At 39.2% G+C, this 14,781-nt stretch overlaps 2 protein-coding genes across 2 annotated transcripts; one reads left to right on the top strand and one right to left on the bottom strand.

Moving 5' to 3' along the window:
• Nucleotides 1–1,179: 1,179 nt before the first annotated feature.
• Nucleotides 1,180–9,894, top strand: cib3 (calcium and integrin binding family member 3). Its single transcript, XM_074651827.1, has 6 exons — nt 1,180–1,360; nt 2,466–2,500; nt 2,867–2,978; nt 3,449–3,596; nt 6,574–6,769; nt 6,956–9,894. The coding sequence occupies exons 1-6, from the start codon at nt 1,310–1,312 to the stop codon at nt 6,975–6,977; spliced, it is 564 nt and encodes a 187-aa protein (XP_074507928.1). The 5' UTR covers nt 1,180–1,309; the 3' UTR covers nt 6,978–9,894.
• LOC141777516 (ras-related protein Rab-8A) lies at nt 7,578–14,354 on the bottom strand. The gene is made up of 8 exons (XM_074651826.1): nt 14,143–14,354; nt 13,546–13,606; nt 12,534–12,594; nt 12,359–12,436; nt 12,163–12,252; nt 11,980–12,045; nt 10,689–10,739; nt 7,578–10,454 (listed from the first exon to the last, which is right to left on the bottom strand). Exons 1-8 carry the CDS (start codon nt 14,264–14,266, stop codon nt 10,365–10,367), a joined length of 621 nt encoding a protein of 206 aa, XP_074507927.1. The 5' UTR covers nt 14,267–14,354; the 3' UTR covers nt 7,578–10,364.
• Between the last annotated feature and the right edge of the window lie 427 nt (nt 14,355–14,781).

Genomic DNA, 14,781 nt, shown 5'->3' with positions numbered 1-14,781 from the left:
AATGGTATCATCAATTAAATATACTGTCCAACACATTACTGCCAACAGCAGGCAAGAGAAAAATATTTAAGACTTTAAAACCAACATTTTAAAACTCTCGCAATATCTGTGCATGACAACTACGGTATGGTTGAGGTAGGGAACAGATCATGGTTACGGCAAATGGAATATATTTAAGGTTTTGTTAGGGTTAGGCAACGAATGCTTGGTTAAGGTTTAGGGAAGATTGTGGTTGGGTTAATAAAAGTGTAAACATTCATTACAAATCATCAACTAGACATGAACTCCAGTCTCCTGCGTTAGAGTTGGACTAACTACACACTCTTTCATCACCATGACTTTCTGCCTTGCCATATATAGGGTACGCTACTTCCTGCATCGGTACTGAACGTTGGCATTAGACATTAATCGTAAGGTGTAGAATCGTTCAATATGGACGTAATTCCTAGGGATGCTGGGCTGAATATTTCAAGGGAAAAAAGCAACATTTTGGGGAAAAAAAATATTGTCCTGTTCCATTTTTGGGGACCTTTGAGGGGTCCCGACCCCCAGTCTGGGACCCGCTGATAGAGTGTCCTGACGAAACTACACCATGTGGGATTTTCTAGAGAAAATACATAAGTTGATTTTACATAAAACTTCTCTTTGTGTCACTTTAACCACCTGTTGTTGTACCTTCTGTGATGTCTCATGCTAAGCATAATAGAGTGAGGTGAAGGTGGATTACATGCATTAGTCATGTAGTTCTCATCTGATGTTCTAAATTATAAAGGCAGGATAAAAGGCAACATTTGATTTTGGTTTCTCAAGTCCTAATTCTTGTGCTAAATGAATATGTTTTCAAGTTGGTGAGATATGTGATACCGGACCTAAAACTGAAGGGGAAAATGCATTCAATAACTGGATAAATATCCAATAATGGAGTTCTCAGCTGAAACAAAACTTGTCTCCCATCAAAAAGTCTATTTGACCACGACAAAACCCTGTCTCTAAAGAGTGTAACCTGAGCTGTGACCGAGGCGTTGGCCATAGAGTGGCACTAAAGGGGGTTGATACCACTTGGCATGATGCTGGACGACAGCCCTTATTCATTGTCAAAGGGGCTGCTATTCACAATGGAGAAAACGATGAAATGCTGCCACTATAATGGGAACCAAAGGGCCCGGTGGCAGCCCGACACCTGATCTCCTCTTTGGCTCTGGCTTCCTTTTGTCCCAGTATTTCATATCTGACATTTCCACACACCCTAAAAAAGCACTTGATGCTGGAGCAGCGATGGACCTGAGGCTTGGTGTTTGCGCGCTCAGACATGGGGAATAAACAGACCATCTTTACAGCACAGCAGTTAGATGCCTATCAGGTTGGTGCCAATCATGTTTCTTTCTGAGCCTCACACACTTTAAATGGTTCTTCTCTTATCAATACGAGCTGCGGGCATCTGTAAACAAGGTTAATACACTTGTTGTCAGACGTCACGTCACAACCTCCAACCTTACTGTTCAGAAAAGTCTCTTACTGGACCTTTTAGTCAACATGTCAAAGGCAATTTGTGGTCCAAAGTTAGTTACAACGAGTTAGTGACATAATATTAATCAAGTGTTATTTGGTGCCTCTCTATCTATAATGTTATCCTCATACTTAGTAGTGGGTCTGTATATCATTGTATGAGGAGTTTCGTGCATATGGCCACGCTCAGGGCTCACTTTCTCACTACCTCTGCCAGCAAATGGGGCTTCTAACACATTGGATTCCTATGTTTTATTATTTTATTTTATTTTATTTTATATCTATTCATTTATTTGGATTTTTTCTCATTATTGTTATTACTACTTTCACCATTCTCTCTCCTGTTGTTACAGGCTGTGTGACGGGGTTATCTGGGGTTATTGCTGAGTGTAATGCCCTGAAACTGCTTCAAAATTTTAATAAAGATATTTCTTAGAAGAAAGTGTTATTTGAACTATGCGATCTGTTTGCATATAAAACCAGTATTGGAAGTCAACCAAGGACATTTCCTCTAGTTACCTTACTGTAGTACTAGACTTAAGTATTATTTTGAGGCACTTGTACTTTATCTAAATATTTCATTTTGATGCCAATATTTTCAGAGGGAAATGTACTTTTTTTTAACCTCTATATTTTACTTTACATTAACTAAATGCTTACATGTTAATACATCAATAACCAATGATATAACAATATAACACTGACATGGGCCAATCTGCATAATGAGTCCTATTACTTTTGATACTTCTGTACTTTTAATTGAGTAAAAATTTAAATTGCATGACTTTTACTTGTACTGTAGTATTATCATAGTGTGGTAATGCTACTTTTACTTAAGTAAATATCTGAATACTTCTTCCACAACTGTATAAAGTCAGTCATTTAGCACCAGACTATATAAGAACAGCTGCATCCTACTACTCTTTGCAATAACTGCCATGATCTGATTGTATTTGCAGGATTGCACATATTTTACAAGAAAAGAAATTCTCAGGTGAGACAATTATTAGTTCAAAATGATACAAAATCTTATTATATCTGAGTCATTGCTGGTGTACACACATGACACAGCTGCACAATACTACACTGTAACTCTAAACTACAGTATCAGGAGGCCTGTCCTACTGTGGGGCAGGCAGGCTACCATTGAGATCACATGAAATTTAAAATCTTGCATTTTACTGTAGTGAATCTTTTTCAGTGTTGACCACAATAGAGAGAAATAGAGTTTTTGCATATGAATAGTAGAAGTTTTCTAGCTTCACTTTTCATAAATTGCTCCTCTAAAATACACAACTACATAATATAGAAGATATCTTGTAATTTAATATTGAAAGTAAATTTTTTAAACCTTCCCTAGACTGTTCGACCGCTATCGGGATTTGGCACCGCAGCTCGTTCCCCTTGACTACACCAGCCAGCCAGATGTGAAGTTACCATATGAGCTGATTGGCAGCATGCCAGAGCTGAAGGTAGACCCACTGGTCCACGCACACCCTGCAGACCCGCTCTCTCCCTGTGTTTCCAATCCATAATTAATGGCCAACTAATAGACAGAATTCTTTGAAACGTTATATGTTACCCGACTCCTTTAAACTTGAAGAATGCTGGTGAGTCCCTCAGGGCACACTTGTTGGAAATGGGTCAATTATATGCCTCTTTACACAATGACAGCAAGGTAAACAGGTGTGTTAACACGCTGGTCTCCGAGATGACCCGTGAAACTTTCCCCTCAGAGTCATTCACTATTCCAAATTTTACTACTTCTCATTAGAAAAAAATAGTAATCAGACAAGAACATAAGATACAAACTGAACCACAATGATGGAGCACGGGAGAGCCGTCAAATCCAACTAGCACCAGTTCATATTTCTGCATGATTAACTGCGCTGAACTGTTTTTATCAGACTGTTCTAGAAGTGCTGGTGTCCCCTCTGTCCAGGACAACCCATTTCGTCAGAGGATTGCTGAGGTTTTCTCCGAGGACGGAGAGGGAAACATGACACTGGACGACTTCTTGGACATGTTTTCAGTCCTGAGTGAGATGGCTCCGCGTGACCTCAAGGCCTACTACGCTTTCAAAATCTACGGTAAAATATACGAGGAAGTGGTACTTTAAAAAAAAAAATATATATCAAGGAGTTCCAATTTTCATTGTGTTTTGTTGAGATTGGTGTTATTTTTAACAGATCCCACTGCTGTATATGTCAAAATAATACTAATAATTCATATTTACCACATGTTTTCCTTTAAATACACTCTTTCTTTTCTTCTGATCTTTTACAACCCAATATGTAGAAAAGTATTGAAGTAGTAACTCTTCGCTTTCCGTCAAACTGAGCTTGAACATTTGATGAAGGTGACAAAATAAAACACATATAAGGACATGTTTCATATGATATGCACTATGCATGAACAAAATAGGGCTTGCTCCACATGATCTCAAGGCCTTACTACGCTTTAAAAATGTATGGTAAAATAGACAAGGAAATGTTATAATTTTTTTTTTTAAATCATATGAAGGACTTTCAATTTTCATTGTGTTGAGATTTTGTGTTGTGTAAACCCAATATGTAAAAATATGTTCTTCCCTTTGCCACAAACTGAGCTTGAATGAGACTGAGATTTGGTGACAAAATACAGAAATTAACATATTTCATGTTTTACTGTATATGATATTATGTGCTATGCATGAACAATACGGCTGCACAATAAAACACAATTTTATTGAAATCACAATATGGCCTACTGCAATTTTCAAGTCGCAATATTTGTCAAAGTTAATATGTGTGTAAAAAAACACCATTTTGAATTATAGTCGTGCTGCAGAGAAGTCCTGCTCTTCATATTCTACAGACTTTGTTTCGTACAGATCGCTGCAAAAACCACACCATAATCATTCTAACATGTTTTCAATGAAAATGAGAATAATGATGTAAAAAATGTTCCCCTTTAATATTGCAAATCATATCGCAATTCAATATCAGTAAAAATAATCGTAATTCGATATTTTTTGTAAATAATTCAACCCTAAACAAATATATATATTAATTTTGATTGCCAAAAAGTAATTCACAGACAAAGAAATGAACAGTATGTTATCCTACTTAGTGACTTTATGGTTATAATGTAAAACTCACTATGACTTAAATCCAGATCGATTTATTTAGAATTTGGGCGAAAAGATGCGGAGTAAAAAGAACTGCCAAAACCAATCACAGTGAAACTGGAATAATGCATCATTTTATGTAAAGGAATCAGGTCAAACTCATGTTTAGAAGTAATTCTAATAAAGCCATTAAGTATCATGGTGATAAAACAAGCTAAGTAAGTCGTTTTTTTAATGTTTTTTTTTGCTGTTCCAGAGGACCCCAAACAGAAGATTAGAGTAACAGTAGAGTGTAAAGAGGCACCCTGATAACAAAATAGGCCCCACCTTTGTGCAACATATTCATTCAATCGCTTGCATAAATTTTAACTATGAAGTAAGTTTAATAACAGTAGATGAAACATGGAAAACTTATCAATATTAATATGGTACAAGCATGTGAAGGGTGAAGGGTTTTGGAGCTGTAAGCATGACGGATGGTGCATGGAATATTATAAATGATTAACCAGCCTGTTATAAAGGCAAACAGCTTGTCAAAGTCCAGTTTGTACTCAGCACCAGTGTCCCCCCCTAATTAACAAACGTTGACAGATGAAGAAGTTACATTCATTGCCATGGTCATTTATTATTCAAACATATATAGGGGGAGGGGGCGGGGGGGGGGGGGGGGGGAAACAAGGAAGGTGACATACTGTAAAAGCATAATTGTGTTATGAGGAGCAAGACTGATGAGGTCACATGGGCACAGTCACCTGAAATTGCCTCTCTAGTGAATGTTGTGTTGGGTGAATGTGTAATGCTAAACAAATGTGTAATCAGTGCCTTAAAGGGATAGTTTGGGTGTTATGAAGTGGGGTTGTATGAGGTTCTTATCCATAGTCAGTGTATTACCTACAGTAGATGGCGTTCGGCTTGCCCCCAGTTTAGAGAAACAGACAGGAGTACCGACATGGGAGCAAAGCAATTTACTGCTACTGACGGGGGGAAGCGTCAAAACATATTTTAGCCACCTAAAAGAAAGGCCCACCTAAAAAAAATCAATATCAGTTTAAGTGTACATTACATTTCAAATATTTTCACTGCTTTACCGTTAACTATGCTCTTGCCAAAGCCACCAGACTCCATTGAAATAACTGTATTTTTTAGGGAGTTAGTCTGCGGCTGCCTCGATCGGTTAGCAGCAGTAGACCAGCAACCCTCATGTTCTGTGAGGCAAAATTATTGTTTTTTTTCAATGGCGTCTGATGGATTTGAAGAGGGGATAGATGGATACAACGGCCTCAGTTCCCCGTCGGAAACAGCTGTCTGACGGCAAGATAAACCAGTGAAAATATTCTAAATATAGTGCACACCTTAACTGATATTGATCTTTTTAGGTCAGCCTTTCTTTTTTGGTGGCTAAAATACATTTTGCTGCTGCCCCTGTCCACAGAAGTACATTGCTTTGCTCCCATGCTGGTACTTCTGTCTGTTTCTCCAAACTGGGTGCGTGTCTACCATCATCTACTGTAGCTAATACACTGACTTTGGATAAGTACCTCATACAACCCCACTTCAAAACACCCAAACTCTCCCTTTAAGACAGTATCAAGATATTTTTTAACATGATACTAACTTGGGGACTAACTAAACTATGGGGAGTTCATGCAATTTTATTTGGAGAAAAAGTCGAATTTCAATACACTGAATATCGTCACAAAATAGCAGCTGCAAAATCTGCAATCCTAAATGGGAATTAGTTCTGAATATATGAAGGATATCTCTAGAAAATGTCAGAAAATAGTGAAAGATATCCACCACTTCGGCATATTCAAATAGCTTGTTTTGTCCAACCACATTAGTCCGAAACCCAAAGATATTTAATTCAGTATTATAGAATACAAAGAAAATTGTCAAAACAGTCGCTCGACTAATCGATTAATCAACCAATCGTTTCCTTCTTTTCCATTTTCTGCAAGATTTCAACAATGATGACTTCATCTGTAAGTCAGACCTGGAGAAGACAGTGAACAAACTGACCCGTAACGAGCTGACGGAGGACGAGGTGAGGATGGTGTGTGAGAAGGTGATAGATGAGGCTGACCTGGACAACGACGGACGTCTGTCCCTGGAGGACTTCCAGCACATGATTGTCCGAGCTCCAGACTTCCTCAGGTATGCCGATGGTAACCATTTACTATAATGAAAGGTGAATCCACCTATAAACAATACATACGAACACATTCATTTATATTCTGATACGTTTTAATGATTGTCATCTAATGTGCATGTTTTGCCTATCCTTAAATTTGTTTTTAACCCTGAATGAGGAAATCAAACTACTCTAATGTCTGTTCACAGCACCTTCCACATAAGGATATAAAGAAATGAAGCAATCATGAGCATTTCATTTGAATATCACTAAAAATGGACTTATACCGCAGAATGTCTGGAAAGTGGGGGAATCCCAACATCTCAACCAAAAACCAACTATCATCTTGTGTATAAGTAGATTTTTGCTTTGTGTTATATTTTGTAAAAAAACAACATTCTGATCTTCAGATAATCAGACTTTGACATTTAGCATCCAGAGTAACTATGAATTGTCTTGTCTTTAATGGGACCATTACTGTAAAACAGAATTGGAGAAGATGTCCACTTTTTCTTTTATTATCGCAGCTGCAGAAATAACACCAGTCATGTTGTGACTGCAGATCTATCATCACGTGGAGGCATAAACCAATCCATCAAGACAAGGCTCATTAGTTATGACCATCAACAGTAGATTTGTGTTTTGTATCTAAAGGGGTTCAGTTACACCAGACTATAAAAGAGACACATGCCAGAATATTCCAGTGGGTCGTTGCGGGACAATAAAAGGAGAGCCATTTGTCATGAAAGCTCCATTGTGGGAGCATGGGGTCAACTGATAGCGTAGTTTCCTCTGACAGCCGGCCAATAAAGACTTGAAATAGAAATAAAGTATGTTTTATAATCTTATTTTATTAAATCAAAAGTACACATATCTACAAATTGTAGATACATTTTCATATGGGTTTAGAAAGTACAGTACAATTTAAGTAGATCTTTTTTTTTTTCAATGTGATATTTACAATGTTTTTTTCACTTCTTTTTTTTCAAAATGTATTGTATTATTCTCCCTGTGTACTTCACAATCAATGGAATGAAAATATGGCTGTAAAAAGGGATGTACAGTATATTATTAAAGGATATGATTTAAAAACAAAATCAAAGAGGGAGCATTTCAGCTGAAAGCGATGCAGTTTTGACTCCCACAAACGTCTGCTCCCTATATGTTTCTGTTTATGACTTAAAGCTACAGTATCACTCGATGAGACAACAGCACTAGCTCCACAATTCAACGTCTTCCTACTGACTATTCCATCATGCTATATTGTTGTAGCAATGCAATTTCTACAAACAGAGTCCTGTGTTTGGCTCAGTGAATGACACAAAACAAAACGCCCATACATTCAACTGTACAGGTCTACAAGTATGTCTGAAAATTACATTACACACATATGCACAGGTCCAAGATTCACAATGCATAGCTCACCTATGACAGAACTGAGTATTAGCGGTTAAGACAAATGGCCATGGTAATCATGAGGTCCCAAATGATTTGATATTAAAAAAAAAGAAGAAAGAAAGTGCAGGCAAGCAAAAGCAGATCCTCCCTCGATATTGTGCATATAGGAGTTTGATTTTCAGACTAGTAACACATGAAGGAATGAAACATGAGGAACAGTGGAAATAGATTGAGACTCAACATCTATGTTAAACAGTTGGTACATGTTTGAATCGCACTAGTTCACTGTGGCTCTTAATAAAATACTGATTAAAATGTTAAATTCGGGTGGTGACCTACAGTGCATACTGTGCCTGTGGTGCCACCTAGTGGTCAAACTAAAGCGCCACAATCCAACAACACAAACACACGAGAGAAAGTGTACAATAATACTAATGGGACCACCTTGCAGCTTCGGTTAAGCCAGCGTTCATGTAAGAAGCCAAGAAAACATCACTTTTAAACTATAATTTGACAGGGCAGTAGCATAGTAACAGAGGCTTGCTAATTCTTTTTCCGTTTTATAAATATATATAAGCACATTAGGGCAATGTTTTTCAGTGAACCAACACCAGGACAGTGGATCACTAGCAGTGAAATAGCAAAGGAGATTTAGAAGTAGGTGTAGTAAAATATTTTAGGAATTATATGCCCATTATATTACCAAGATTCCAAACGTTTGTTTAACTAAGTAATTGTATTGCAAAACTATCACTTGGCACAGACTACACACAAAACACGAGTTACTGGTAAAGTGCAAGGAGAGCTGCGTGGATAGCAGGAAGGGGAGAAGGGGCTTACAGTGCGAAACTTCAAGAGGGATTTTATTTGCTGATCAAATATCCAGAGACGTCATTTAGCTTGACCGTGAATCAGAGCTGCAACAAAACCTTCAAGTCAAATTAAAGGCAACACTTTGGAGTAATCTTATTGAGAGCTGAAACAAGCAGTCAACTGAGAGAGAATAAATTGGCAGCTATTTCGATAATCGATTTAAGTCAATTTTCAAGCAAAAACAACAAACATTCGCCAGTTCCAGCTTCTGAAATGTGAGGAGTTGCTGCTTTTCTTTGTTTTATGTGATAGTAAACTGAATGTTTTGGGGTTTTGGACTGCTGATAGGACAAAATGAGACATTTGAAGATGTCATCTTGGGCTTTAGGAAACTTTAACAGGCAATTTTCACTATTTTCTGACATTTTATAGACCAAACAAATTAATCAAGAAAATAAGTGGAAGAATAATCAATGATAAAAAAAAAAAAACTCTAAATGAAGCCCTATCTTATTAAACTGTGCTCAAATTTGTAGGATTATTTATATTAGACAACGTGCACATTCTGATATTTTCCTAAATAGCGTACTTACATATGGGTAGCACATTATTACTTTCACACCACATTGTACAATATTTGCCTGCAGGTTACTACGCCAGAGAAAGCCTACGCAGAAACACGTCACCTCGCCAATGTTCTGCTGATAATTTGAAAGCAGACGTTTATCTACAGAGGCAGAGATCTGAATTATATTTTTAGGCCTTGTGTTGTCAAACTGTCTTCCAACACTTGAAAGCTGTGTGTGGCAGTATGTAATGATCAGGACAAGATGAAACACGCGTTTTAAGTCGCATCAAATGATTGTCAAGGACTACATGCAAACCAAAGAGCAGAACTCAAATGGAAACCCAAATAATCCAATTTCCTCTCTGATCCTTGACTGCCTGATGCGTGATATGATTCTCAACTCCTGAAAAGAAAATGAAAGTATGCGCAACTCTGTTTCTCTAAAGTTCAAGCCTATCGGTCTCTGGTTGACATTTATCACTTAAAAGGGGAAAGGGCACTAATAAAAATGGATCTAAATATCACATTTGTATTTGCAATCCCAAAACCTTGACATTAACATCTGGACAATGCTCCTGGCGGAGTCCTCTACCAGTCAAAGCACTCTGACCCATGAAGACAACGGATCTCCTTTAAATGGAAGAGATGCACCACTGGAAGCTTTCAGAAGAGGAAGAGAGGAAGGGAAGTCCTCCCCTTACTGGGAATATAATGATTTGTGTGGACTGGGAGGACAGGCCATGGATGGGTAGAAAGAAGGAAGGGGAAGGAAGTGCTGAGAGCAAGCACAGTCCATTTATGTCCAGCCAGCTGGCAGCCAGTGTCGAAGGCCTCGGTCCTCAGAGTAGGCTACAGCGGAAGAAGCTGGTCTTTTTCTGAGGCTCGGAGATCTTGACTCCATGACTGCTCCCCTGCGGCGTGTTGCCCTCCTGCAAAATGACAAATAAACAGGTCACTGCTGTCTGTTTGCACAGTGGCTGCTCTCATAAGGTTCAGCAACTTTCTTCACAGAAATCCTCATGTACTGTTCCACAACACTGCTATTGATAGTGAACAGTTTGAAACTTGGAAAAAAAACATTTCACATTTAATATTAATTTATTATTTTTTCTCAATTTCTCACATTGCAAAAATACTAAGTTGTATTATCAAAGAGTTCTTACCAATTTTGTGTCCATTTTTGATTTGATGTCTCTGGCGAGTGTCAAAAATGACTGTGAACCAGAAGAAATATGCATGTTGTCACATTGATGATATCTGATCTGTTAAAGTCTCCCTCCAGCAAGTGTTACTTCCTTTTTTTTTTTTCGGTTTAAGTTCTTTCTCAAACAGAAAAAAGGGGGTGTGGTTAATAGCCAGACATATTTCATTACTGTGGCAAGCAAGATTGCATCATTTTTCAACTCAGTTAAGATGAATTCAGCTTCGGTAGCTTGGAAAACAGCTAGCTATATGGTACTGAATTTGATGAATTTACTGTTTATCAGACAAGAATTAACACAACACACCGACTCTCTCTCACTCGCTCTCTTCTTTACCATCTCCTACTGGCGAGGCGGCCGTCTGGCTGCTGTTGCACCGAGGAACCGCATCGCCGCGCACTGGCCAAAGCGCACTGCAGGACTGATAGATATGTTGCAGAGGCCCGCCGATGGAAAAGAAGTTTCGGGATATTTTGGAGGTGCACCGTCCACCAGCACCGGCCGCTCTCGCCTCAGCACCAATACCCCACCGGGCTGCACTGGGATTTGTTTATTTCTCCAGAGGGACTGTTCTCTTGTTTTCTCTTGGGCTGAAAGGTATGCGCTCCCCGGCTTCCAGACCTGTTAGAGGCTGGGTGCTGGTGGACGAGGCAAACCTCCAAAACGTCCCGAAACTGTATTACAAATGACGGACAACTTATCTATGATCTGTCCTGTGGTGCTCTGTGGCCGGACACAACACCGGCATCGGCTGCTTTTCGTTAATTGATCTCCAGCAGGAGGAGACGGTAAAGAAGAGAGCGACAGTCAGTGTGTTGTGCCAATTTTGCCGATGGGATTTTGTGTAATCCACTGCGTTGATTGCACCCATTCACTGCACACACAAATGTCATTGTGAAAATAAACAACACACTAAACGAAGGTGGAAGAAACAAAAAAATAGAATAACCCTCAGTTACAGTACCTAGCTAATACAATAAGTTAGGCTAGCTATGAGTGCAATTGCACAAGCTTGGAGGATGACGTATGACTTGCAGCTTCTACTATAGTCATACCCATTTTAGCAACAACCTTCTATTTTTATTAACTGTGAGCACAAAATTAAGTTATTTGTCAAAAAAAAGGCAAACGGTGTGGCTAATCAACATTGTCAGGAAATGACTCCAATAAATATGAAATATCATAGAAATGCCAAAATACACTGGATGGGGGCTTTAAGCATATTATAACTCAAGGAAGAATGGCTTCTTACATTTTCCACGTTGATGTTGGCCTTTGCACTGGTCTCCATGAACTTTATTCCATACTCTAACGCGAGCTGAAAGAAAATGGGAGGAAATTACATCAGCTTACATTTTACCAAGTCTTTTGACATGTTTTTTTTTTTATGTATCATACCAATGACAATGTATTATCTTCACTTGAAACTTCTCACCTTCTCCCCCCTGTCTTTGGACACCTGCCGCTTGTCGTTGATGTCACACTTGTTGCCAAGGACCATCTTCTCAACATCAGATGATGCATGCTGGATCAAGAGAAATTTAATAAAAACAACATGCTTCATGTTGTCATTTGGATATTTGAAGAAGTAGCAAGCACGTAAAAAAGGGTCTACATGAACCAGTACATACCTCCTCTATGTTCCTTATCCAGTTCTTGATGTTGTCAAAAGACTTCTCGTTGGTGATGTCGTAGACAAGCATGATGCCCTGTAAAGAGCAGTAAATCAAATGTGTTGAGATTAACAGAGCTCAAGAGTGTGTTACATTGTGTTACATTTGTCTGACAACACGTGAAGACACCCACCATTGCTCCTCTGTAGTAGGCTGTTGTGATTGTTCGGAAACGCTCCTGACCAGCCGTATCCCTGAAAAACACCAGAATTATGACATCTCAAAGTATAATATATCACAAAGTTTAAGAAAAGGAAACGCCTTTAAGATCGATATTATGATAAATCAGGTGGGAAAGTTTCCATCAATATCTCCCTGCAGTTAAGTATCCCAGCCAGGGTCTGAAATTAGCACCCGCCACCCGCCAAATGCGGGTAAATTGTTGGCAGTGGCGGGTGAAATCATCAGGACACCTGCCACTTTGGCAGGCAGGGAAAACGCTAATGATGGTGGTGTATAGAGAACCGTAGTTGTCTGCTTGCAAATAACAAAGTACAGTACAGTACTGTGTACACCACCCTCCACGGTAGTAATTCAAACACTGTAATTTACCATGCATATGTTTTTTGTGTTAAATATATTGAACATTGAATGACATCAGATCTAAAATGTTATTCCTTCATTTAGCGCAGAGATTTCAAAAGTGGCAGAACATTTTTTTTGAGTGGCAGACAAAAAAAATACTTCTCTGCCACAGTGGCAGGAAGTGAAAAAGTTAATTTCAGACCCTGATCCCAGCTATGTATTGAGGAGGCTGGCTTACCTTACATGGACTTTTACCAACAAAGTAATATAGCAGGGAGGTATGAAACTTTGATAACGTCATATTACAGGTCAATGTAGAGGCTGGCATTAGATTTATGCATTTTGCAGGCTATACAACCAGAGTGACCATAAAGTGACATTCAGCTACAATTACCATTAAGACCACGTACGTACATTCAATTTTAAAACAAGTAAACGACTTTAAAAGGCTGATAATTCACATGTTAAGAGTGTCAGTGACCTGTAGGCCCCCTACTGCACATCTGTGAGGATCTGTACCTTCAGTAAAGTGTGTGTGCCATCCATACTTTATTAGCCAAATATAATTAAAAAAAACACTGCCAGCGTGTCACACAGGAATTAAATGATGATAAACTTACCATATCTGTAGCTTTATCTTCTTGCCGTCCAGCTCTATCGTCCTGATCTTGAAATCAATGCCTGGAGGATACAGAAGGATCATGTCAATCATCACGGTTAGTTAGCTACGGCTAGCTTCCTGTAGCTGCATGTCAAACATTGGACTGTGATACAACAAAAAATACACTTGTGGACTGGGAATAAACTTGCCAAGCTTCTTGTCAAGGCATACAGGAAGTAATGTGTGCATAAAAGAGCAGCATCATGCTTAAATTAACCAGCTAAAGTCTGCTACATAGCAGGGTTTCCGGTGTCTTGTCCAGGATGTAGACGGCGCCGTAACGTAAAGGGCCAGCTAGCAGAGAAGCCACCCGGCATGAATATCTAACACAACAGAAACACTTCCACTCACACATTAGCCTCCTACACAACACACTGGTAACAGCGTCACCTCTCGCCAGCTCTTATTAATCACATTTAAAAGTATAAAGGCGCATTGACAAAGAGAAACTACTCTTAGCGTAGCAGAGCAGTCCAGTAAGTAGACGGAGCCTCTGAGGTGTTGTAAACAGACAGAAAGACTCAGTTTATATCTCTTTAAACTCATTAAACTCTACCTATGGTGGAGATGAACGTGGAGTTGAAGGCGTCTTCTGAAAACCTGAAGAGGACACAGGTCTTCCCGACGCCGGAGTCTCCGATTAGCAGTAGTTTAAACAGATAGTCGTAAGTCTTCGCCATACTGGATGATATTATTATTGCGGAAATCCCGCCCGGCGAAGCAGTGATGACGTCACTGTGGAGAGATGACGCCCCCTGCTGGCCAGGAACTCACCTGCTGTTTATATACTGTATGTGATGGGACCAGCTGGGCGTGCACTCACTGCACTAACTAAGAGTCTCTCTGTGGAGGACCACAAGAGGCAATAGTAAAAGAGCATTTAATTGATTCACTTGTTAGCAACTAATAAGACGCATAAAGGCTTAAAAATATAGAGTGGGATATATATTGATGTATTTTATGTCATAGAACAAAACGATTAATTCTTTTAAAGGGACTATTTGTAACTTTGTACGCGCATAAATGTAGCGGGTCGGCACACATGCGCGCTCGCATATGCGTGTTCGCGTGTAGCCGCTGTACCCTCCTCCTCTGCCTGCTCGCCTTCACTCAGACAGCTCAGCTCGCTCCACCTCTAGACGTGAACGCGCGCTCACTCCACACTGCAGAAGAGTTAGTTTAGCTCTGAGAATAT

The sequence above is a fragment of the Sebastes fasciatus genome, chromosome 11 (assembly GCF_043250625.1).
Source record: "Sebastes fasciatus isolate fSebFas1 chromosome 11, fSebFas1.pri, whole genome shotgun sequence".
Taxonomy (NCBI): domain Eukaryota; kingdom Metazoa; phylum Chordata; class Actinopteri; order Perciformes; family Sebastidae; genus Sebastes; species Sebastes fasciatus.
Note: the sequence above shows the minus strand (reverse complement) of the source record. Positions and strands in the feature narration are given on the sequence as shown.

Coding starts and splice junctions, on each gene's coding strand:
- cib3 (XM_074651827.1), top strand. CDS start 1,310: ATGGGGAATAAACAGACCATCTTTACAGCACAGCAGTTAGATGCCTAT. Junction 1,361..2,465: donor AGCAGTTAGATGCCTATCAG/GTTGGTGCCAAT, acceptor TTGTATTTGCAG/GATTGCACATATTTTACAAG. Junction 2,501..2,866: donor ACAAGAAAAGAAATTCTCAG/GTGAGACAATTA, acceptor AACCTTCCCTAG/ACTGTTCGACCGCTATCGGG.
- LOC141777516 (XM_074651826.1), bottom strand. CDS start 14,266: ATGGCGAAGACTTACGACTATCTGTTTAAACTACTGCTAATCGGAGAC. Junction 12,595..13,545: donor AAGATAAAGCTACAGATATG/GTAAGTTTATCA, acceptor GGTGTTTTTCAG/GGATACGGCTGGTCAGGAGC. Junction 10,455..10,688: donor CAAAAATGGACACAAAATTG/GTAAGAACTCTT, acceptor GTCATTTTGCAG/GAGGGCAACACGCCGCAGGG.